The sequence below is a fragment of the Zalophus californianus genome, chromosome 13 (genome assembly GCF_009762305.2).
Source record: "Zalophus californianus isolate mZalCal1 chromosome 13, mZalCal1.pri.v2, whole genome shotgun sequence".
NCBI classification, from domain to species: Eukaryota; Metazoa; Chordata; class Mammalia; order Carnivora; family Otariidae; genus Zalophus; species Zalophus californianus.
Window position 1 is genome coordinate 33,166,714 of NC_045607.1, and position 22,311 is coordinate 33,189,024.

Here is a 22,311-nt window from a genome sequence, read left to right on the forward strand (position 1 = left end):
CAAGGTAGGATATTTTTCTTATGGAGAACCTGAGGATCTGAGAGGTTCAGCAGTTTGCCCAAAGTCACACAGGCTGTGGATGCTGAGCAAGGCCTCAGACTAAGGCTTGATTCCAGAGCCCAATATATCTCCACTGAGCTATGCCCCTTCCCTAAATAGCAGTAGCCACGGATGGAGGAATTGAAGAAATGATCCTTGGGACGTTGGCTGTGAAGGGTTGCAACTGCTGAGCTCCAGGTTTAGCTCAGAGCTGCCTAGCAGTCAAGGCAAAAAGGGAAATAGAATGTGTTACGGAACCCTCACTGTCTGATGAAAGGAAACAGAGCAGTTCCTCAGGAGAAGCAGGTAGAAAATTCTAAGAGGACTTGTGTCACTTTGCACAAGGGGATGCCAAGGAGCATAAAGGACAGCGTCTGCTGAGGTAGTTTCACTGAAGACACGGTCAGGCCCTGGGAGAATTGGCCTTGTCTCCAGGGGCGGGATAACCAATATCGGAGTCTGTCCCCACTCCTAGAATACCTGCCTTTTCAAGGCCTGCTTTGAAGACTCCCTTCAAGGTCTTTATGAAATTCCTAGCTACCCTCATCTCCTGCCCCCATTCCTTCCCAGATGCCCCAGGGGCAGGAGGAGTGCACCTGGCTCTGGGCAGGGGCGTGGCAGTGCCTAACCCCAGGCCCTCCCATGGAAAGTGCTCAGCTGTGTCCTCCCTGTCCCCGGCACCCGTGGGGCAGGGCTGGCCCTCTAGCTCTGAGGAGCCTGGGGGATGGTATCTGCACACAGATCTGCCCGAGTCCACTGTTCAGCGGCTACCGGTCCCGTGCAATCATAGCGTTCACCCAGCGCCTCATCGGGAACCTCTGGCACTCATGGGCTTGCCTTCCTGGGGTTAAATCCAGATGACCAGGGAGTGAATACGTGTTGAATTGAAAGCAAAGCCTACCTGAAAACCTTGTGTATCTCTGAGGGAAAGGGGATGTATAGTCACCTAGGCGCCTGAGAGCTCTGAAGGACGACAAAGAACATCAAGTTTCTGCCATCCCCTCTGTGCCCCCCACCCCCCGCTCCCCAGCTCCATTTGTACGCCTCTTTAACAGGGACCTTGCTTTCTTCTGTGGAAGCCTCTTCCTTCCTTGGCAACACTACTCTGAAAGGAAGCCCCATCTCCTCTTCCCAGACCCTTCCTGTGAAATACAGGCCATGACCCCATCCAGCCTGCCCTTCTGGCCCTGCATCTTTCCTCTTTCAGGCCATCCAAGGGGGCCACTCCAGAGGAAAGAGCTTGGCCCCACCCTGTCCTGCTCCAGAGACTGCCCTGGCTCCCTAGTGTTCTGATGACAGAGCACAAACTCTTGCTCCGGGCATTTGGGGCTCTAGCCTGAGCCTTTGGGACAAGGAAGGGGTAGACAACTGTACTTTGAGGGACAGATATTCTAGGCTGGGAAGTGGATTTGATCTGACATCCGGCCTGGGAGTCAGGCCTGTGGCCCGCCCAGCTGCCCACGACACAGGCCATTAGGATGGCAAAGCTTATTACCAGGAGGCAGATTTGGAGGCCGGGGCTCAACTCTGGCAATGCCAGCCCCTGCTTGGGCCGGAAGACCTTGGCAAAGCCTCTGACCCTCTGAGGGTTCCAGGTGCGCTTCCACCGAGTGAGATGCATACGGAGAGCGCTCCCCTGGCCCTTCTGCTGGGCACTGCCAGTTCTGTGGCTTAGGGTGGCCGGGGTACCAAGGTGACCTGGCTAACAACGCGCCCCCCCCCCCCCCCCCCCGCCGCCTGTGTCTCCCCTTAAAGATTAAGATCTGGGACATCCCCAAGCAGCTGCTGACAAGGAACCTCACAGCCTGCAAGAAGGAGCTGATGGGCCACACCCGCAGGGTGGGCCTGTTGGAGTGGCACCCCACGGCCGCCAACATCCTTTTCAGCTCTGGCTACGACTTCAAGGTGGGTCCATGCGCTCATTTCCTTGGGCCGCCCTAACATGACCAAACTGGGCACTTAATACAACAGAAATTTGGTCTCACATCGTTCTGGAGACCAGAAATCCAAAATCAAGGTGTCAGGAGGGCCACACTCCCTCCGGAGACCCTAGGGAAGCATTCTTCCGTGCCTCTTGTAACTTCCGGTGGCTCCCTGCATTCCCTGGCCTGCACCTGCAGCACTTCAGCCTGCCTCCAGCTTCACACAACCTTCTCCTCTGTGGTTCTGTGTGTCCTCTCATCTTCGGATAAGGACACCGGTCATTGGATGTAGGGTCCACCCCAATCCAGTATGACCTCATCATAACTAATTACATCTGCGAAGACCCTGTTTCCTGATAAGGTCACATTCTGAGGCTCCAGTGGACATGAGTTTTGGGAGGGACACTATTCAACCCATTAGTCCTCCTGGAGGGGATAGGCTGGGCCCTATCCAGAGAAGCTTCCCACTGCCCCATTGACTGCCAAGCTGGCAGTCTGTGGTCCCTGGGGATTGGGAAAATTCATAGTGGAGGAGCCCTAGATTCTGCCTTGCAGTAGGAACTAGGAGAGTCCCTTGTCTTCTCTAGGCCTCAGTTTTTCAATTTGTACACAAATGGGGTTGGTGTGACCATAGCCATGGCTTTTAAACTCTCCCCTTCACAACAGAGGGCTTTACAGAGTCACTTTGGGCACCTCTGTAATCAATAAAGGGTGGGATGGGAGTGGTTCACAGAGCGTCTGACCCCCTTCTGATCAGAAGCACTCTTTTATCTGTTTATGTAGGATGTGTCTGCAGGGCTGCCGTATATGGTTGTGCAAGTTATTCTGCACACAACCCCACAGGGCGCAGGTCACGTCACGGGCTATGGGAACCGACTGCCCTGAAACTGTGCAGTGCACAACCTACACAGCTGAACATGGCAGCCCTGTTTATCTGTGTGAGGTGGAAACTGCTGCTAATAAGTGTGTGAAAGCCCCTGGACTAGCTCATCCCCTGGGGTCCTCCCAGCATGGATGGTTTGTTGCCCCAAAGCAGATGGTGTTTTCTTTTCACCGCCAGACAGCCTGACTCCCAGCTTCCCCTCCTGCCACGTGGCAACTTCAGCCGGCAGATCCATCCTCCCACCCGAGGCTTCCTGGCCAGACTGCCATCTGCGGCTTCCCTCCTGGGGATACAGTGTTTCACTGCAGCCTGGTGGGCGTGCGACTGTGGGAGCCAGGGGCGGGGGTGGCCGCTGTGCTCAGAGCCAGCTCATTGCTGTACAGGTGATGGTCTGGAACCTGGACACAAAGGAGTCTGTAATCATGAACCCCGTGCGGACGATTACCTGCCACCAAGGCACGATCCTCTCCATGTCCTTCAACACCAACGGCAGCCTGCTGGCCACCACCTGTAAAGACCGCAAGATTCGGATTCTCGACCCCCGTGCAGGGGCCGTCCTCCAGGTCTGTGCTGGGCTGGGGTCTGGCTTGGGGGCAGAGGAGCAAGGAGCGATGAGGGGCTGGGGGAGGCTTCGGAGAACAGGGTGGTAATGCTGTCAGCATTGTGGCCAAGCCTTCACATGTGCTAGCTCTGTCTGTCCTCTTGGCACCGCTGGGAGGTAGGATATGTCACCCCCATTCTTTGGATGAGGAAAACAGAAGCCGAAAAGAGGTCAGGTGACTTGCCCACCTTGAAAGCTGAGCTTTGAACCTGGTCTAACTCCAGAACTTGTTAGTGTGCCTTAGCTCTGTCAGGAGGCATGTCACTCCTGCCTGCCTGCTGTGTGACCGTAGACAAGCACTTCCTGTTCTCTGAGCCTCTGTTTCCCCATCTGCCAGGAGGATTGAACGAGATAATGCAGGTGACAATGCCCTCCCAGTCCCAGGGCTTGCATACAGTGAGCGCTCAGGCATCTTCCAGCAAGAGCACGGAGCTCTATCCTAGCTCAGGAAAAGAACTCTCAGCAAAAATAGTAGGAGTGACTCCATGTGGATGGGAGGGTCTCTGGAAGGCTTCCCAGAGGTGGTGCCTCTGGAAAGATTCTCAGAGCAGAGCTAGGTGGTGAGCAAGGAAGGCATTCCAGGTACCGCAGCGGCAGCAGCAAAAGCAGGGAGGCCAGAGCCCCTAGCTGCCACCCACGAGCCCCTGACCGCACGTATCCATCCAGGAAGCCAACTGCACGGAGCACCGGGCCAATAAAGTGCTGTTTCTGGGGCACCTGAATAAGCTGCTGTCCACAGGCACATCCCGATGGAACAACCGGCAGTTGGCCGTGTGGGACCAGGTGAGTCTCCCATGCAGCCCTGCCCTGCCCCTCGCCATCACCTTTCAGCCGAGTGCTGGCTTCATTCATTCACTCCTTCATTCATGCCCTACCCATTGCTCAAGCATGTACTTAGCATAGCCTGCCTGGTGCTAAGGATGCAGGGATGGAAAATGGGGGGATGCCAACAGCCAGAGAGAGCAAGCCCAGACCTTGTGCATCTTCTCCTTCAAGGAGGGAATGGGCCGTGGTGTTGGAGTCGGGGGGAGGTGGCCACTCCAAGTAGCAGGACAGGGCAGGGGGTGGGGGGAGAGAGAGGAGACGTCCCTCTGGACAGAAGGAACAGCTGGAGCACCGGCTTGGAACCGAACACTGAGGCAGGTGGGCAGGGGGAGTGGCTGAGGGCAGTGAGGGTAGGGGCCAAGCCAAGCAGTATTGATTTGAAGGAGCCCTTGGCTAGAGTTTCAAAGACCGGACAAATCGCTTCCTCTCTCTGAACCTCCTCCTTCACCTTTCACAACAAATACACAGGCAGAGAAGGGCTGGCGTGCGAGCAGGTGTGTGAGAGGTGATGGGTTGAAGGCAAAATGCCGGCAGAATAAAAGGTGGTGGTCTCTCCCTCTGTCTCCTTCCCTCTCACATGCACGTGCATATGCACGTGTGCGCGCGCGCACACACACTCACACTCACCCAGAACCCCCTGGCAGGCATTCCCATCTCCGAGAACACCACTGAGGAGCTCCAGGAGTGACCCACAGGCCTTCCTGGTCTCTCTTTCCTTGCAGGACAACCTCTCCAAGCCTCTCTCAGAGGTGGACCTGGATGGCTCCTCGGGTGTGCTGTTTCCCTTCTATGATGTGGACACCAACATGCTCTACGTGGTGGGGAAGGTCAGCCTGGCATGGGAGGGAGCAGGACTTCCCCAGCCTAACCCTACCGCTAGTCAGACAGCAGCCGGGGGCTCTTGGGATGCAGGGCAGGGCTAGGGACGAGCAGGAATCTCCCTGTGGTGAACACGGTACCCCATCCCACTGTCCTGGCTCCCAGGGGCCAGGGCTTTGGTCAGACACCCCAAGCTTGTCGCTCCTCAGTTCTGGGGCCAGATGAGGAGGCACCGTCGGTATTTTCTCAATAGGGGTACCTTCGAATTTGGGGTGGAGCAGGTTTTCACTGGGTGGGACCATCCTGTACTTGACATTGTAGCTCCCACCCACCAATGCCTGGAGCAGCGCTCCCTGCCCCCTACCCCTCCCCGGTCACCAGCACAGCGACAACAAGAAATGCCCCAGCGGTGCGACCCACTGGGTGATCTCAGGACCCACCACTCCTGACCTTTATGTGCAGCTGGGACTGGGACTCAGGCCGGTGCTCCCAGAGCTTCTGCCTTGGAGGCACAGAGGTGGGCTTTGGGTCATGGTTGGGGCGATCGAGTGTTAAAATGAGGACCCCCTGCTGCTTTGATGACAGCTCCCTGGTGTTCTCTTGTGTGGAGTGGCTTTGCCAGTGCTTCTTTCACTGTAACACTGGGTATCTGCTACATGGCCGCGGGGGCCAGGAGGGGGCCGATGGGAAGCGGCTCTGAGTTGTACCCTCCCCCTCCTCAGGGAGATGGAAACATCCGCTACTATGAGGTGAGCGCCGACAAACCTCACCTGAGCTACCTGACAGAATACCGCTCCCATAGCCCACAGAAGGGGATGGGTGAGTATGGAACACTGAGGCCACGTGGGGCCTGGGGAGACAGGACCGAGTCAGATGAGGGCCCCGCCCCGGAGGGGCCCCCATTCAGGAGGGCAGATTGGAGGATCAACACTGACTATGGGAGCTCTAATGGAGGTGTGCAGGAGGTTCTCTGGGAGCAAGCAGCAGCAAGTCAAGGAAGGCTTTCCAGAGAAGGCAACACTTGAGGAGCCAAAAGGGGAGCAGAGCACAGCATGGGGAGAGAATGAAGGCGTTCTAGGCCAAGGTGGAGCAGTTACAACAGTAGCCATGACATAAGAGAGACTGACCTAGGAGAGCCCCTGCTTTGAAAGTGTATCTGGGGATAAAAACAAAACAAAACAAGACACGTCTCCATGTTGTCTATAAGAAACCCACTTGAATATGAAGACACAGCTAGATTAAAGGCAAAGGGAAGGAGAAAGACACCATGCTAGCACTAATCAACAGAAAACAGGGGCAGGAGCTCTGTCCAGAGCAGCTCGGGCACAAGCTGAGGGGGTGGTGAGGGAGGGCCTTGAACAGAGCACGCTTCCCCTAAAGTCTAGCTAAAATCACTGAAGTCCTTGGAGGTGAGGACCAAGTCTGATTACTTCAACTCCATTTTCCCAGCACAGGGCCCAGCCCAACGTAGGTATTTGCTCATGAACTGTCTGTAGAGGGAAGGGTGGTGGGAGGAGGGTGCTCTCTGCTCGTGCCCAGGTATGCAGTCTGGCTTTGCCACTCACCCTGGGTCCCTGTGACCCCAGCCCAGCCAGAACCTCTGAGCCCTCCTTGGCCATCTGCCCGCAGGTGTCATGCCAAAGAGAGGTCTCGACGTCACCTCCTGCGAGATCTTCCGCTTCTACAAGCTGATTACAAGCAAAGGCCTCATTGAGCCTATATCCATGATTGTACCCCGGCGGGTAAGGGTGGTGTGGCCATCTGTGAGGGAGGTGGGAACCCCTCCTGGAGAGGACAGGCCCTGGCACCTGGAGCCCGGAGCCCATGCCCCTGGGGTAGCAGCAAGGAGGCTGATGGCCACTTCTCAAGGGAAAGGCCTTTCTCATTGTCAGTGCAGTGTTGCTGGGAGCTAAGTGTCCTGAGTCCCACCCTATCTCTGCTCCTGAGTTGCTCTGTGACTTTGGGCATGTCCCTTTGCTCTCTGGGCCTTGGTTTCTTCAACTCCTAGGTGGGGAAAGCCTGGACCCCAGATCCCTGAGGGCCCTCCCATCTGGGTGGCCCCTTTGCCACCCCAGTCCTCACTGTGCTGGCTTTTCCTACAGTCGGAGTCTTATCAGGAGGACATCTACCCGCCCACGGCAGGCGCCTGGCCGTCCCTGACAGCCCAGGAGTGGCTCCGTGGCATGAATAAAGGTGAGGGGGGGCAGACAAAAGGCCCCGTGTGAACGTGAGGGGAAATGGGAGCGTGCAGTGGCCCCGGTAGCCGAGAGGCACGTGGCCTCTAGTTGTATTCTCCCATAACCCCAGCCAGCTGGTCCTTGACAGCCAGTCCCCAGAGGCTAGGACGGTTACGTACGGGTCAGAGAAGGGAGGGGTTGTCCCAAGTGCCAGGAAAGTCTTTCCAAATCGAGGGATTTTGCTCCATGGAAATCTTCTTGAAACTCCAGGCTGTGCGGAGTGAGTGGGTAGTCACAGCTGGGTGCCTTTGCCCATCCCCCCCTCCGCCCACCTTTTCAGTTACTTTTCGACCTAAGAGACCCTCTAGGCTGCAGCTCCCCACTGCCCGCCCCCGCCCCAGGCCCTTGTCCCGTGTGCCGATGCCCTCCCGGTCCTGTCCACCTAAGGGCCAGCCCAGGGGAAGGAACGTGTGCTCCTCGGCCCCACGCCGGTGGCTGTCCCTGTGGCTGGGACCTCCCGCTCCTTCTGCCTCCCCTTTGGGTAACACTTGGTCTGCTCCTCTCTGGGCCTCTTGCCTCTTCTGTGACTGATACCTTGCCTCCCCTGCTTCTCAGGGCTGGGGGGAGGATTCATGAACTGGTAGACGGCTGAGCGCAGTGCGTGTGGGACTGTCCCTACAAAGCAAAGACGAGGCTCCACTGGCGGCATTTGCCGTGTTTGGGGGCCGCTCCAGGGCGTGCACTCTGCTGCCCCTGCAAACCAGGCCTCGCTTCGATGATCACATGAGTGTGTGTTTGCACTCTGGCTGCCCTGGTGTGCGGGCTGGTTCCCGTCTGCATGTGGCCAGAGTTCCACTCCTGTCCCGAGGCTCTGTGCCTGTGTGTGTCAGCATCTGCTCGTGAGCACTCAGGCCTCACACAGCCCTTTGCTTCCCCTCCCAGAGCCAGTCATGGTGTCCCTGAGGCCCTGCTCTGAGCTGCTGAGCCCCGAGCTGCTGCTCCCAGAGAGACCCCCATCCGTCTCCACGGCCCCCTCCAACCAAACAGAGAAGGTGGTTGTAGAAGATGGCCGGAGATCCTTCTCCCTGCCAGAGGAGAAGGCGCCCAGGCAGGCAGCAGCAGAACGCAGGCCGGAAGAGAAGACAGCTCGGCTCACAAACGGCTTTGACATGGAGTGTCCCCCACCAAAGACAGAGAACGAGGTGTGAACGAGGAGGGTGGTGCCTGCCCTGGGATGGTGGGGAGAAAATGAGGGGTGACAACAACCAGCGGTGGGGCCTGGCCTGGCCGCTTGACTCACCCTGTGACTTCATTCACCAAACAGGCAGTGAGCGCTGTATGTCTGCCAAGATGGCGGGTTTACATCCAGATGGTGGAAAACCATCTACAAGATGCAGAGGGTTTGATTTGGTATTAGGGTCCCTCCCAGTTCTGACCCTAGGATTATCTGTTTCAGAGTCGACATTTGTTAAGTGCCGACCGCGTGCCAGGTCCTGTGGTGGGCACTGTGGTATGTCACCTGACTGAATTCGCTCCCCATCCCTGGGAGTCAGTATGGAGTGGCTAAAAACACAGGGGCTGGCATCTCACAGAGGAGTTCTGAGCCTGCCCCTGCTGAGCATCGATGACAGGAGGACCTGAGAGCCAGGGGCCGGATCTTTCTTAGCTTCAGTTTCCACAGTGGCACGGATGGGGGTGGGGGGCGATGCTAACACTACCCCCTCGTAGGGGTGTGGTGAGCATGCAGTGGCTTCTCGAACATCCTTAGGGGGAGCTCCCAGCGTCTGCTCTGATTCTCTACAGCGCAGCAGTGATGCTAATGCCCAGGTTCATTTTCTGACCCCGAGTTCCTAGAGGAGGAAATTGAAACTCAGAGAGGATGAGTAACTTGCCTTGAGGTCACATAGTTTAGCTAGTTTAGTGGTGAAAACTCCAGTCTCCAGACTTCAGGGCCAAGTGCCCTTTCCTCTAGTCCACAGGGGATCTAAGGAGGCAAAGAAAGGTCTGAAACATCGAGTTGTCTAAAATTTCCGTTTACTGGGTGAAGAAAAGGGTTTATAAAGGCCCGTTCAGTGCTTGCTCCCTCGAGCCTCAGCCATGTTCATCGCCTCCACCTTTCTGTGTGAAAAGGGGGCAAAGTTTGGTCCTTTCTGCTGGTGTTCTGACCCGTCACATCCTGGGACATGGAGTGATCACTCCCTCTGTTTGTGCTTTCCCAGCTGCTGCAGATGTTCTATCGACAACAGGAGGAGATCCGAAGACTCCGGGAGTTGTTGACCCAGCGTGAGGTGCAGGCCAAACAGTTGGAACTGGAGGTCAAAAATTCGCGGATGGGCTCAGAGAGGTTCTGAGCAGAGACCTCTGCCCTCCCCACCCTCAGGGACACCACTTGGCTCCATGGGGAGGTCCAGAACCAAACCACAAGTCCCCCAAGAACAACCACTATTTCTATATTTTTTACCAGAAAACGAAAACTCTCGGTTGCTGAAAGATTCTAGTGGGAGGGATGTGGTGCCGTTTTTCTATTTGCCTTCTCAAAACAAGTGTCTGAAGTGACTCTTTTTAGACAGTAACTTGCCTTCTGTTTAATTTTGTGTTTAAGGGTCCACAATGAGCTATAACTTCTCAAGGGAAAGAATAAAGTTAGAGCTGGAAGGACCTAAGAGGGGAAGCTGCCTGTGATTTTTGGACTGTGGTCCACAGAATGGGAGGAAGCCTAAGCAGGAGGGCTGTGCCCCCCCTCCAGCCCGCTTCAACCAGACAGTTCCCTTTCTTTCTGATTTATATGTTGGCTTCTGTGGAATAAGTAATTCTGCTTCTGAAACAATCTTTAGAAGTTTGAAAAACAGTGATCTGGCCCAACTTCCTCATTTTACAGGTGGGGAAACTGAGGCTCAGAGAGAAGTGATCAAGGTCCGCAGAGGGTTCATGGCAGGGCTGGGTCAAGCCTCTGGTCTGCTGGGTCTGTCTTTCTGCTGTTTCTGGTCTGATGCAGCTCTCAGCCCACAGGGCAGGCATCCGTTTATTCTGGCCTCGGCTGTGCCCCTGATTTGTGCAGTGACCTCTTACAAGTCCTTCCCTCTCTGGTCTCAGTTTCTCCAACTGAACCTGGGGGACCCTGGGGTGTGCTGCCCTCTACAGGGTCTGCCACCTGAGATGAGAAACCTTGGCCTCGACCTAAGGAAAACTACCGAGAGGGTGATGATCAGGGTCTGCTGTAGGAACTCCCAAGACATTGGTGAATGGGCATAGGAGATTTAACTGCGGGGAAATAAGTCAAGCTTTGGCCCAATGCTAGAACATAGATAGGAGGCTCCCACACCATCCTCTCTTCAACCAGAATCAGCCAAGTATGGGCAGACACCATCCCTTATGTGGGGGAGGAGACATCAGAGTGGTTCCCATGACCACGGACTGCCACCCCCAAAGTCCTCAGGCCACAGAGCCTGCCCGCTTCAGGAGGATATAGGCAGATTTTGGTCCAGGAGGTAGGGAGCCCCAGCACTGCAGGATGCCAGCAGAGCCCCATGGCCACCCACTTCTGGAGAGGGATGACTGCACTAGGCAAGGGAGTAGGGCCGGATGACCCTGAAGTTCCCTTCTAGCCTGAGAGTTTTTATATGTCCCGCCTTTGGGAGTCTGTGTTCTGAGCCCGTTCGTAAGGTTCTTTCTCAGTGGTCAGTACAGCAGTCTAGCTCGAGATGGAGAATGTTGGAAATTAAATGTACCCCCTCCTTACGGAGGAGGTGCAGGCGATGGGGTTTTGCCCACTGCACAGGGCAGTCCTGGAGCTAGGATGGGGACTGAGGAGGCCACCTAACCTGGTGGGTTTCAGTGCAGGCTGTACATGAGAGTTCTCTTAGCAGGGTTCGGGAAATACAGATGCCCCGTCCCAACCCCAGACCAGTTGAAGCTGCGTCTCCAGAGTAGGGCCTGGCTTTGTGTGTGTTGTTATAAGTTCCCAGGTATTCTGCAGTACAGCGAGGATGGAGAGCCGCTGGGCTAGCCCATCCGGTAGAGACGAGGACAGTGAGCCTCAGACAGGCTCCGGGACTCCAACTCCATCCTCTAAGTCCAGGTTGGAAGCGTTGTCCCATGTCTCTCTGGGACCCCTGGCTACAACTCAATGAGGGCTCTCGACCCCTGAGTACCCCCTCCCCTAGCCATGGTTCTGACCCATTGTCTGCCTACACATGCCAGACACTCTCATCCCCTATCTTGTTGACTTGGTCACTGGGGCTCACCAAGGCCAAATCCCAGGGGTTGTGAGGGAACAGAGCTCCCCTGGATGGGCTTCCCGGGCACACCCAGCTCTAATTCTAACATGGGCCCGGCAGGCACCATCCCCCTGGTCAGAATAATGACACTAGCCCCATGTCATTCTCAGAGAATGAAGAAGTATCCCTCCCACCGGCACTGGCTGCAAACAGGAGGGGGGGCTGAGTCTGGGGAGCATCCCGAATGCCTCCTCTGCGCAGAACCTTCTCGAGCTCTCCCTACCCCTTAAGGGACCCAGACCTCATGCTTAAAAACAATGTGAAGGCATCTGTGAACAAACTTGTTTTTTGGGTTTGCTTTTTTTTTTTAACTAGAATAAATTATTTAAATTATTTCACAGCAAGGGAGAGGGATAGGTAATTTTTATCAAATATTTTTTTAAGCCATTTTTTAAAATTGCGTTTTTGTTTATGTTCTTGACTGATGAAGTAGAAGTTGCCCAGCATCTGTAGGGCCAGGCCGGCACACTCAGGACAAGCAGAATGTGCACTCATCTCTTTACTCCATACTCTGGGAGCCCCCTGACTGTTGACTCAGGAGCTTTCTGAGAATGAAGACAGCACTGGAAGATGAGCACTGGGGCGTATCCACCTTAGCTCTACAATAAATGTTCTTCCTGGAACTAAATTTAAGATTGTATCATAGAGGGAAGAAGGAAATCAAAAATAGATCTATGCTTTTAATATGAAACCGTGCCTGAAACTGTTGTAATGTTTCTGAACTTCCTTTTACCTTTGTAAAAAAAAAAAAAATAATAAGAAATAAAAGTGAAAATAAATAGATGTGAAATCGTACAATGGAAAGAATGTAACAAAATAATAACATCTGCCTAGAGATTTTAATACCTGGAGCTTTCCTTCTCTTGATTTGTTACACAAATACCAATTAAGTATCTACTTGTTTGGGCCAGAGACTAGGCTGGGAAACAGATAAAACAGACTTGGTCCCTGCCCTCTGAAGTTTTCAGTCATGGTTGGAAGGAAGAGGAGGGCCAGGATGGGGGAAGTGTGGGCTGCTCTGGGAGAGAAGCAAGGAAGGCTTCCTGGAGGAGGCGATATTTAGGCAGACACCTGAAGGATAAATAGAAGTAGGCAGGGCAAAGGGTATTTGGGGAAGAGCGGTCCCAAGAAGAGAAAACTAGCTATTCCCTGGTCTGGAAACAAAAGGTAGAGAGCATAGACAGGGCAGGGATCAAAGGTATTAAGAGCCAAGGATAGGAACTGAGAATTTTTTTTTCCATCTTTATTGAGATAACAATTGACAAAAGTTGTATATATTTAGATGGTACATGATTTTTAAAGGTATACGATGTGATGATTTAATATATGTATACCTTGTGAAATGATTACCACCATCAAGTTAATTAACACATCTGTTATCTCACATAGTGTGTGGTGAGAACACTTGAGATCTACACGCAGAAAATTTCAAGTATACAGTACAGTATTATTAACTATAGTCACGAGGCTGTACCTTAGATCCCCAGAACTAAGGCAGCTTACAACTAAAAGTTTGTACCCTTTACCCCACCCCCAAAGCCCCGGGCAACCACCATTCCACTCTGTTGCTAGGAGTTCAACTGTTTTTTTGTTTCTTTGGATTCCACATAGAAGTGAAACTAAACAGTATTTGTTTTTCTCTGCCTGGCCTATTTCACTGAGCATAAAGTCTTCCAAGCTCATCCATGTGGTAAAGGGCAGGATTTCCTTTTTTAGGTCTGAATAACATTTCACCGTATATACGCACAGCACATCTTTATCCATTAATTCCTGGAAGGACACTGGTTGTTTCCACGTCTTGGCTATTGTGAATAATGCTGCAGTGCACCCAGGAGTGCAGATATCGCTTCCAGATACTGACTTCATAATCTTCCCATATATACCCAGAAGGGAGATTGCTGATCATGGGGTAGTTCCATTTTTCATTTTTTGAGGAAACTCGATAGTGCTTTTCATGTTGGCTGTAGTAATTTACATTTGGTGGACGCGGAGACAGCCTGGGGCAATCAGAGTTTCCAGAGTGATTCTGACAGTTGTGGGAATGGTGATTTCTCCTGGGGAAAGGGCAGAGAGAATCAAGGGGAAGTGAAAGGTGTCGGTAATGCACACCACCGGGGGAGGCCACAGCCGACAGGGCTTGCGGTTGCCCGAGCGTGACTGCACTCGCAAGACTGGGCGGGGAAGCCCACCTCCTTTAAGGCTGCCCACCGGGAGCGAGCCCCACTTCGGCTGCGGCCACCTCCGAGCCGCTAGGCTGGGCCTGAGCCCTCCGCGCCGCGGAAGCTGCCAGGGCGGGTGGGGCGGGCGCGCAGCCCGCGGGGCAACATGGCGCCAAGACGGCAGCTACTCCCGGCCGGGCGCGCGCAGCCATCCTTCCTGCGGGAGCTGGGCCGGCCCGGGGCCGCCCCGCCCCACCGCCCAGCTTTCGATTCTCCGCGGGAGCCCCTCCCCCGCACCGCGGCCGCCACACCCCCGCACCGCGGCCGCCCGAACCCGAGGGTTGAATGGCGGGCACAGGGGCGCAGAGCGGGACACCTGGGGAGCCGGGCCCCGCGGAGCGCGAGGACGCGAGCGGCTGGCGCTGCCCGGAGCACGGCGACCGCGTGGCCGAGCTCTTCTGTCGCAGCTGCCGCCGCTGCGTCTGCGCGCTCTGCCCGGTGCTGGGCGCGCACCGCGGCCACCCGGTCGGCCTGGCGCTGGAGGAGGCGGTGCACGTGCAGGTGGGGACGCGGGCGGCGCGCGGGGGGCGCAACGGCCGGGGAGGGGCGTGCCGGGTCGGCGGCCAAGTCAAGCTTCAGAGGAGGTGGGATTGGGAGAACTTGGGAGTCCCGGCTGATACGCACATGTCCTTCACCTCGTCCACCACGGCGGGTCCACCACACTGCCCTTGGGTTGGAAGAAGGTCAGCCCCCCCTTTTTGTTTTAAAGATTTTATTTATTTATTTGACAGAGAGAGACACAGCGAGAGAGGGAACACAAGCAGGGGGAGTGGGAGAGGGAGAAGCAGGCTTCCAGCCGAGCAGGGAGCCCGACGTGGGACTCGATTCCAGGACCCTGGGGTCATGACCTGAGCCGAAGGCAGAGGCTTAACGACTGAGCCACCCAGGCGCCCCAGGTCTGCCCTTTAACGCAGATGAAAAGCCACCCAGATATCTCTGGTTTTCTCTCCTGGAGTTCACAGGCGGGGGCTGGGGAGTGCTTGATTGCCTGCCCTAGGAGGGGCCTCCAGCCACCCACTCCGCCCTTCCCCTCCACCCTTCCCCTCCACCCTTCCCCTCTGTGCCAGTTCCTGTTCCACGCATTTAACAGCCTGTGGGGAGCTGTGACAGCCATTTTATTGATAAGTAAAGGAAGATTCTGGAAGCTGAGGCTGGCTTTGACCCCAGGACTCCACAGCTGGATTGCCCCCACTGGCCCATTCTCACCTTGGAGCCCTCACCCGTGCGGAATCCTAATAGTGGTCAGGGGCTCTAGACTTTTGTTCCGGCCTTGGGGACAACTTGTTCTGTGGCTCTGGTCAAATCTGCCTGCCTCCCTGGGATAGGCAGGCCTTCCTGTCTCTGACAGATGTAGAGTCTACCACTTCCTCCTCCAAGAAGTCTTCTGTGATTAATGACCTTTCTCTTCACATTGTGACAACCTTGGAGCTCCAGGATGAAAATGGGCCCTGTGGGGGCTGGTCCAGTTGGTGGAGTCCTGGGTTTCAGGCCTGCCTCTGCCTCCAAGGTCTTCCTTTTCTTATCTATATAATGGTTGTAATAATAATAGCTCCTCAGAGGCTGTCTCCAGAGTTAACATGGCTGCTTTCCAGAGATAGGGCTTGGGTGTCTCACGGGCAGGTCCACCCACCTACCTACCTACCTATGAACTCATTTTGTGTTCACACATCAACCCACTCACCTGTTTATCCATCGTCCTTCCATCCACTCATCAAACATCCATTCAGCACATACCTTGTGCCATGAACTAAGGAATAGATCAATTCTTCCCTCATCTGGAGGAGTTCCCTGGCTGGTGGGGTGAGAACAGATGGTGACAATACGGTGTGGTAAGTATTGTGAGTGGGAAGCCGGAGAGAAGACAATGTGAAGTAGGAAGAGGGAGCCCAGGAAGACTTCCTGGAGGAGTGCCAATGGAACTGTCCTTGAAGGCTGAGTAGGATTTTACCAGGTAGCATTGACAGGAGAAGCATCCTGGGACTGGAAGGTCCAGGCACCAGGAGGCTGGGCTATCTGTGGGTGACGGACAGCCCCTAGACTTGAAGGCTTAGAAATCACAGTGGGGTAAGGATGTGCTCCTGGAATCTGAGGCTGTGGCTTGTACTTCGGTTACCATCGTGTCTCCATCCCCACCCACTACCTAGAATACAGCTGCACACAGCAGCAAATGCTTGTTGGATGTTACAATGACAGTAAGAACTCTGTCGAGTACTTAGTGCCTGCCAAGCACTGCACCCAGTGCTCTGTGTACTTCTCATTCTCTGTGGCGACGCTGTGGGGTTAGCTCCATGTTTATAGCTGAGGAAACAGGTTTAGAGCAGTGAAGTCACTCGCTCAGTTCCCATGAAAGGGGAACCAGGACTCAGATCTAGGAGGTCTCATGTGACTCTGGGGCTGGTGCTCCTCACAGCTTCCTGGGTGGCTCCAGCTGTCCACTCGAAGTTGGCAGCCCTTGGTCATTGTGTTCAATTGAGCAGATGCTTCTGGGTCACTCCCTGGTCCCTGGGGGCAGAGCCAGGAATGGAGCAGGTCTGCCCTCAGAAAGCTTTCAGTTGGCTGGGCAGCCAGACCTGGGCCCCGCAGCTGAGTGTAAGGCCAGCTATAAGAAGGTCCAGATAGAGGTGGGGTCAGACCTGTGGGGAAGAGGGTCGCAGAGCACACCTGTGGAAAAATGGCAGTCACAAAACAGAGATATGGAAGGGAGTCATTTCAGGTGGGAGAGAGATGGGAGCATGAACCCCCACAGACCTCACACATGCAGGTCTTCTGAACCCCAGTTCAGGCCAAAGGGCCACAGGCTCCCTGGAATGTACGTTCCACGAGGGCAGCCCCTATGACAGGGCCTGGCACATAGTAGGTGCTCAGTTAATACTGACTCTATAAGTGAATGCTCTTCCCCTGTCCCCAAGCAGTTTGCCTTAAGGTCCTATTTGAGAAAATCAGGTCATAAGTAGGATTGTAGAAACAAGGGAGGGGGCATCAAGGTTTGAAGAATATCTGACGTGGGCCTCTGAGGATCAGAGGGACTCTAGTTCTAGCTCATCCTCCAGTTTGCCCCGGAGCTCTGGGCCCAGTCATCTCATCTTTTGAGTCTCAGATACCTCAACTGAAGCAAAATACAGGGGTGGGAGATGACCCCCGGGGTGGCTTGTTATCTCAAGAGTCACAGTATTAATTTTTTCTAACTCCTTCACATACAGAAACTCACCCAAGAATGTTTAAAGCAGTTGGAAGCCAAGAAGCACCAGCAAGTTGGCAACATAACCCAAATAGAAGACGCTGCTGAGAAGCTCAAGGCAAGTGGACATTTCTTCCTTATTCTAGTTGAGATGTCCACACTTTCCCTCAGACACAAGGCTCTCCTCAGTGTGGAGCCAAGGGAAAATAAAAACCTCAAAGGGGCAGATCCGGTTTGGTGGGGCTTGGGACTTCCGAAATTTAGGGGGGTTCTTTTGAAGAAAACACAAAATCAGGTGTAAGACCATAAAGGGGCCGGGCCAGAGAGGAGCCTGAAGCTTCTGTGTTGTTAGCTTCGTGTGGATTTACCTCTGCCCAACGCCCTAGTCTTGCCCCACAGCGCCTCACAAAATGGAGGAACAGTCTTTCCTGCCACCACCGCCAAGGCCATTCTCTTAGAGGGACTAGTTGTCCATCCCCTGCACCCCAAGTCACCTTAAACAAAGGAAAATGCAGCGTAAAGAACGTGCAGATAGCTCTTTGGGTGTCACTGCTTTGTTGAAAGAACATAAATATGGTATAAGTATATTTCCATAAGTGAGTACTTCCTTCAGGCTTCTCCTTTCATAGCATTGTTTATTTAAATGGATTCTGTTGTGGGCTTGAAATGGGAAGCTGGGACTGATGTTATCGTGAGCTGCCATTTGACTCTAAAAAAGTTGTTCTGGGTCGTCTTTTGGACCTTTTATGTGAATTGAGCTGGTCCCTTGCCCTCTCAGCCTCGGCTGCCCCCTCCTCGAAATGGGGGCTGGGGTGGGATGCCCTCCCAGCGACTCTCCCCCTGAGGGCTCTGTGAAACCTGGACCGACCCCCACAGTCAGGCAGAGAGACTGGCTCTGGCCGTGGGAGTAGCTGGGACCCAGGACGTCCTGAGGCCAGGCCTGCAGCAGAGTGGAGATGCCGAGGCCCAGGCCAGGCCATGGCGTTGGCTGCCTGTTGGCCCAACATGCGTGGTCTGTGACTGCATGCCCCAGCGTGCTGGGGACAGTTGTGGTTTACACCTGTGGCCCCAGCTGCATTATTAATAGTATCCCTCATGTCGCCAAGAACATTTCTCGGGGGCTCAGGCAAATACATCTATTTGAAAAGATTCGGGAAGGGATGGGGGAGGTGCTTTGGGCCGCTCAGCCAGAAGAACAGAATCCGGGTATGGAGTCACTGTCTGCAAACCTCTCGGCAGATATAGTTTGGGGGCCCCCAAGGAAAGAATTAGGACCCGTGTGCAGAGCCTAAGGGGATACATTTAAGAAATGGGATTTTCTTTCTTTGAACCTTTTCCCCAACTTTTAAACTTTTATTTTGAAATAATTACAGATTCACAGGATGTTGCAGGGGTAGAACAGAGAAGTGTACCTTTCCCCTAGCTTGCCCCAAGGGTTAGATCTTCCCTAACTCCACTGCGACATCAAAACCAGAATTGACAGGGTGTGTGTATATAGTTCTATGTCCATTTCTCATACTGGTAGATTCGGGTAATAGCAACCAAAATACAGAACAATTCCATCACTGCCAAGATCTACCTCAGGCAACACCTTTATAGTCACCCCCGCCCCCCCCCACAACAATCTCTAACCCCAGGCAATCACTAATCCGTTCTCCATCTCTATAATTATGGCATTTAAGAATGTCATAAAAATGGAATCATATGGTGTATGACCTTTGAAATATTTTTCACTCAACATAATGCCCTCGAGATCCATCCAAGCTGTTTTGTCTATCAGTAGTTCGTTCCTTCGTATTGCTGAATAATATCCCAGCCGTCCGGTAGTACACACATGCTGCTGTGTTTTTTTTTTAACTTGAACCTTTCATCTATGTTAGGACATTTTAGTTGTTTCCAGTTTGGGGCTATCACAAACAAAGCCGCTTTGAGCAATTGTGTACAGGTTTTTGTGTGGACGTAGTTTTCATTTCTTGTGGGATAAATGCCGAGTGCTGGTTCAGGGTCCTATGGAGCTTGTATGTTTAGCTTTTTGAGAAACTGCCAAAACAATGGTGCAGAGCGGCCGTGTCATCTTACGTCCCCACCAGCCGCGATGAGAGATCCGGTTTCCGCTCTTGCTGGCCCACATGCCGTATTTGCACAGGTTTGTATTTTAGCCGTTCTGGCAGGTGCGCAGTGGTCCTCATTTGCATTTCCCCAGCGGCTGGTGATGCTGAACACCTTTTCATGTGCTTATTGGCCGCCTATCTGTCCTTTTTGGTGAGAGGTCTCCTCTTCATGTTTTTTTTACCACTTCCAGATTGGTTTGTCTGTTTTTTTTGTTTGTTTTTTTTTTTTTTAACTGCTGAGTTTGGAGAGTTGTCTGTCTACGCTAGATAGGAGTCCTTTGTCAGGTATGTGGCTTACGAATATTTTCTCCCCGTCTGGGGTTTGACATGTCATTGTTTTCACAGGGGCTTTTGCAGAGTGAAAGTTTTTAATTTCAAAGAAGTTCAGTTTATCCATTTTTTTTCTTTTATGGATTGTGCCCTTGGTGTCATGACTGAGAGCTCTTTGCCTAGCCCTAGATCCCAAAGATTCCCCTTTTTTTTTTTTTCTAAAAGTTTTATAATTTTACATTTTACATTGAAGTCCATGATTCTTGTTGAGTTACTTTTTTGTATAAGGTGTGAGATTTAGCTCAAGTTTTGCTTTTTTTTTTTTCCCTTATGGATATCCAGTTGCTCCAACACCATTTGTTGAATTGCTTTTGTTGGAAATCAGTTGGCCGTACTTGGGTGGGGCTATTTCTGGGTTCTCTGTTCTGTTGCATCGATCTATGAGTCTCTCCCTCTACCATTATCACATGGTCTTGATTGTTAGAGGTGAGAATAAGTCCTGAAATAACTGATGCCTCCCACTATATTCGTTTTCAAAATCCTTTTAGCTGTTCTGGTTCCTTTGCCTTTCCATTCAAATTTTAGAAGGATCTTGTCTATAATCTCTACTACTTTGTTGGGATTTGGGAAGGATTGTATTCAGCATGTAAGAAGTGACATCTTTACAATGTTATCTTCCCATCCGTGAATGTATATCTCTTCGTTTATTTAGATTTTTGTTTTCTTCCGTCAGCATTTTGAAGTTTTCAGCATACAGATCCTGCACACGGTTTATTAGACTTACAGTTCAGTGACCCTCAGAAGGTACTAAGGAGAACGAAATCAGCGGTCAGCATTTTAAAGCTGGGACTGATTGGTTGGTTGGTTGGTTGATCTGTAGAAAAATTTAAATATAGAAAAGTAGGAAGATGTGGCTGTCGTAGGCCTGCACTCCCACATGGGAGCCGTCGGACCTGAGTAGTAGACACCCCCACAGGAAGGATACCTATGTCCAGGTCTCCCAGCCCTCACCTGATCACCTCCCTCACTGTTACCAGCCTGACTCCTGCGGGCATTTATGTTTCCATTCCTGGTCTAGAAACAGAGATTTAAAAATTCAGCCATACCCCTTCTCGGATCTTTCATTTGCAAATATCTTCTCCCATTCGGGAGGTTGCCTTTTGATTTTATTGTTTCCTATGCTGTCCAAAAGCTTTTTATTTTGATGTAGTCCCAGCAGATTATTTTTGCTTTTGTTTCCTTCACCTTATGAGACATATCTAGAAAAATGTTGCTACAGCTGATGTTAAGAGAAATCACTGCTTGTGCTCTCTTCTAGGATTTTTCTGGTTTCAGGTCTTTAACATTTAGGTCTTTAATCCATTTTGATTTTACTTTTGTGTATGATATAACAAAGTGGTCCAGTTTCATTCTTTGTCACAAAGCTGTCCAGTTTTCCCAACACCATTTGTTGAAGAGACTGTTTTTTTCCCATTGCATGCATATTCTTGCCTCCTTTGTCTTAGATTAATTAACCATATAGTTGTGGGTTTATTTCTGGGCTCTCTATTCTGTTCCACTGATCTGTGTGTCTGTTTTTGTGCCAGTACCATACTGTTTTCATCACTACAGCTTTATAGATTATCTTGAAATCTGGGATTGTGATACCTCCAGTTTTATTCCTTTTCCAAAATTTTGTTGGCTCTTTGAGGTCTTTTGTGGTTCCATTCAAATACATAAAGAACTTATACAACTCAACCCCCCAAAAAACAAAAAATCCAATTAAAAGTGGGCAGAAGACAGGGGTGCCTGAGTGGTACAGTTGGTTAAGCGTCCGACTCTTGGTTTCTGCTCAGGTCATGATCTCAAGGTCATGAGATGAAGCCCTGCATCAGGCTCTGCACTCAGCAGGGAGTCTGCTTGAAGATCCTCTCCTTCTGTCCCTCCCCACGGTCCTGTATGCACATGTGCGCTCTCTCTCTCTCCCAAATAAATAAATAAATCCTTTTTTAAAAAGTGGGCAGAAGACAAACAGGCATTTCTCCATAGAAGACATCCACATGATCAACAGACACATGAAAAGATGCTCAACATCACTACCCATCACGAAAATGCAAATCAAAACCGCAACGAGGGGCACCTGGGTGCTCAGTCGGTAGAGCATCCAACTCTTAATCTCAGGGTCATGAGTTTGAGGCCCGCATTGACTGTGGAGCCTACTTAAAAAAAAAAAAAAGAAAAAGAAAACCCACAATGAGATACCATCTCACACCCATCAGAATGGCTTAAATCAAAAACACAAGAAACAGTAAGTGTTAGTGAGGATGTGGAGGAAAAGGAACAAACTGGTTGCAGCCACTGTGGGAGACAGTATGGAGGCTCCTCAAAAAATTAAAAATAGAGGGGTGCCTGGGTGGCTCAGTCGGTTAAGCGTCTGCCTTTGGCTCAGGTCATGATCCCAGGGTCCTGGGATCGAGCCCTGCGTCGGGCTCCCTGCTCAGCACGAAGCCTGCTTCTCTGCCTGCCTCTCTGCCTACTTGTGCTCTCTCTCTGTCAAATAAATAAATAAAATCTTAAAAAAAAATTAAAAATAGAATTACCATATGATCCAGTAATTCCACTACTGGATGTTTACCCGAAGAATATGAAAACACTAATTCAAAAAGATATATGTGCTTCTGTGTTTATTATAGCATTATTTACAATAGCAAGATATGGAAGCAACCCAAGTGTCCATCAACTGATGAATGGATAAAGAAGATGTAGTACATATAGAAGGAATATTATTGAGCCATAAAAAAACAATGAAATCTTGCTCTTGCAACGACATGGCTGGATCTAGAGGGTCTTATGCTAAGTGAAATAAGTCAATCAGAGAAAAACAAATACTATATGATTTCACTCATGTGGAATTTTTTTTTTTTAAGATTATATTTGACGGAGAGACACAGCGAGAGAGGGAACACAAGCAGGGGGAGTGGGAGAGGGAGAAGGAGGCTTCCCGCTGAGCA

The 22,311-nt window shown here is 52.1% G+C and overlaps 2 protein-coding genes across 6 annotated transcripts in view; both read left to right on the forward strand.

The window, feature by feature from the left end:
• CORO2A (coronin 2A) overlaps nt 1-9,929 on the forward strand; it is a 46,624-nt gene extending 36,695 nt beyond the window's left edge. For all 4 annotated transcript variants that reach the window (XM_027616758.1, XM_027616757.2, XM_027616760.1 and 1 more), the window contains 9 exons: nt 1,795-1,944; nt 3,228-3,407; nt 4,112-4,228; nt 4,993-5,097; nt 5,812-5,908; nt 6,719-6,831; nt 7,192-7,282; nt 8,209-8,468; nt 9,486-9,929. In XM_027616758.1, the coding sequence (XP_027472559.1) occupies nt 1,795-1,944; nt 3,228-3,407; nt 4,112-4,228; nt 4,993-5,097; nt 5,812-5,908; nt 6,719-6,831; nt 7,192-7,282; nt 8,209-8,468; nt 9,486-9,617 (1,245 nt within the window). In that variant the 3' untranslated portion in view covers nt 9,618-9,929. The remainder of the gene's footprint in view (nt 1-1,794; nt 1,945-3,227; nt 3,408-4,111; nt 4,229-4,992; nt 5,098-5,811; nt 5,909-6,718; nt 6,832-7,191; nt 7,283-8,208; nt 8,469-9,485) is intronic.
• Nucleotides 9,930-13,909: 3,980 nt separating this feature from the next.
• Nucleotides 13,910-22,311, forward strand: part of TRIM14 (tripartite motif containing 14) — a 33,566-nt gene continuing 25,164 nt past the window's right edge. For both annotated transcript variants that reach the window (XM_027614921.2, XM_027614922.2), the window contains exons 1-2: nt 13,910-14,263; nt 16,963-17,058. In XM_027614921.2, coding sequence (XP_027470722.1) covers nt 14,048-14,263; nt 16,963-17,058 — 312 coding nt within the window. In that variant the 5' untranslated portion in view covers nt 13,910-14,047. The remainder of the gene's footprint in view (nt 14,264-16,962; nt 17,059-22,311) is intronic.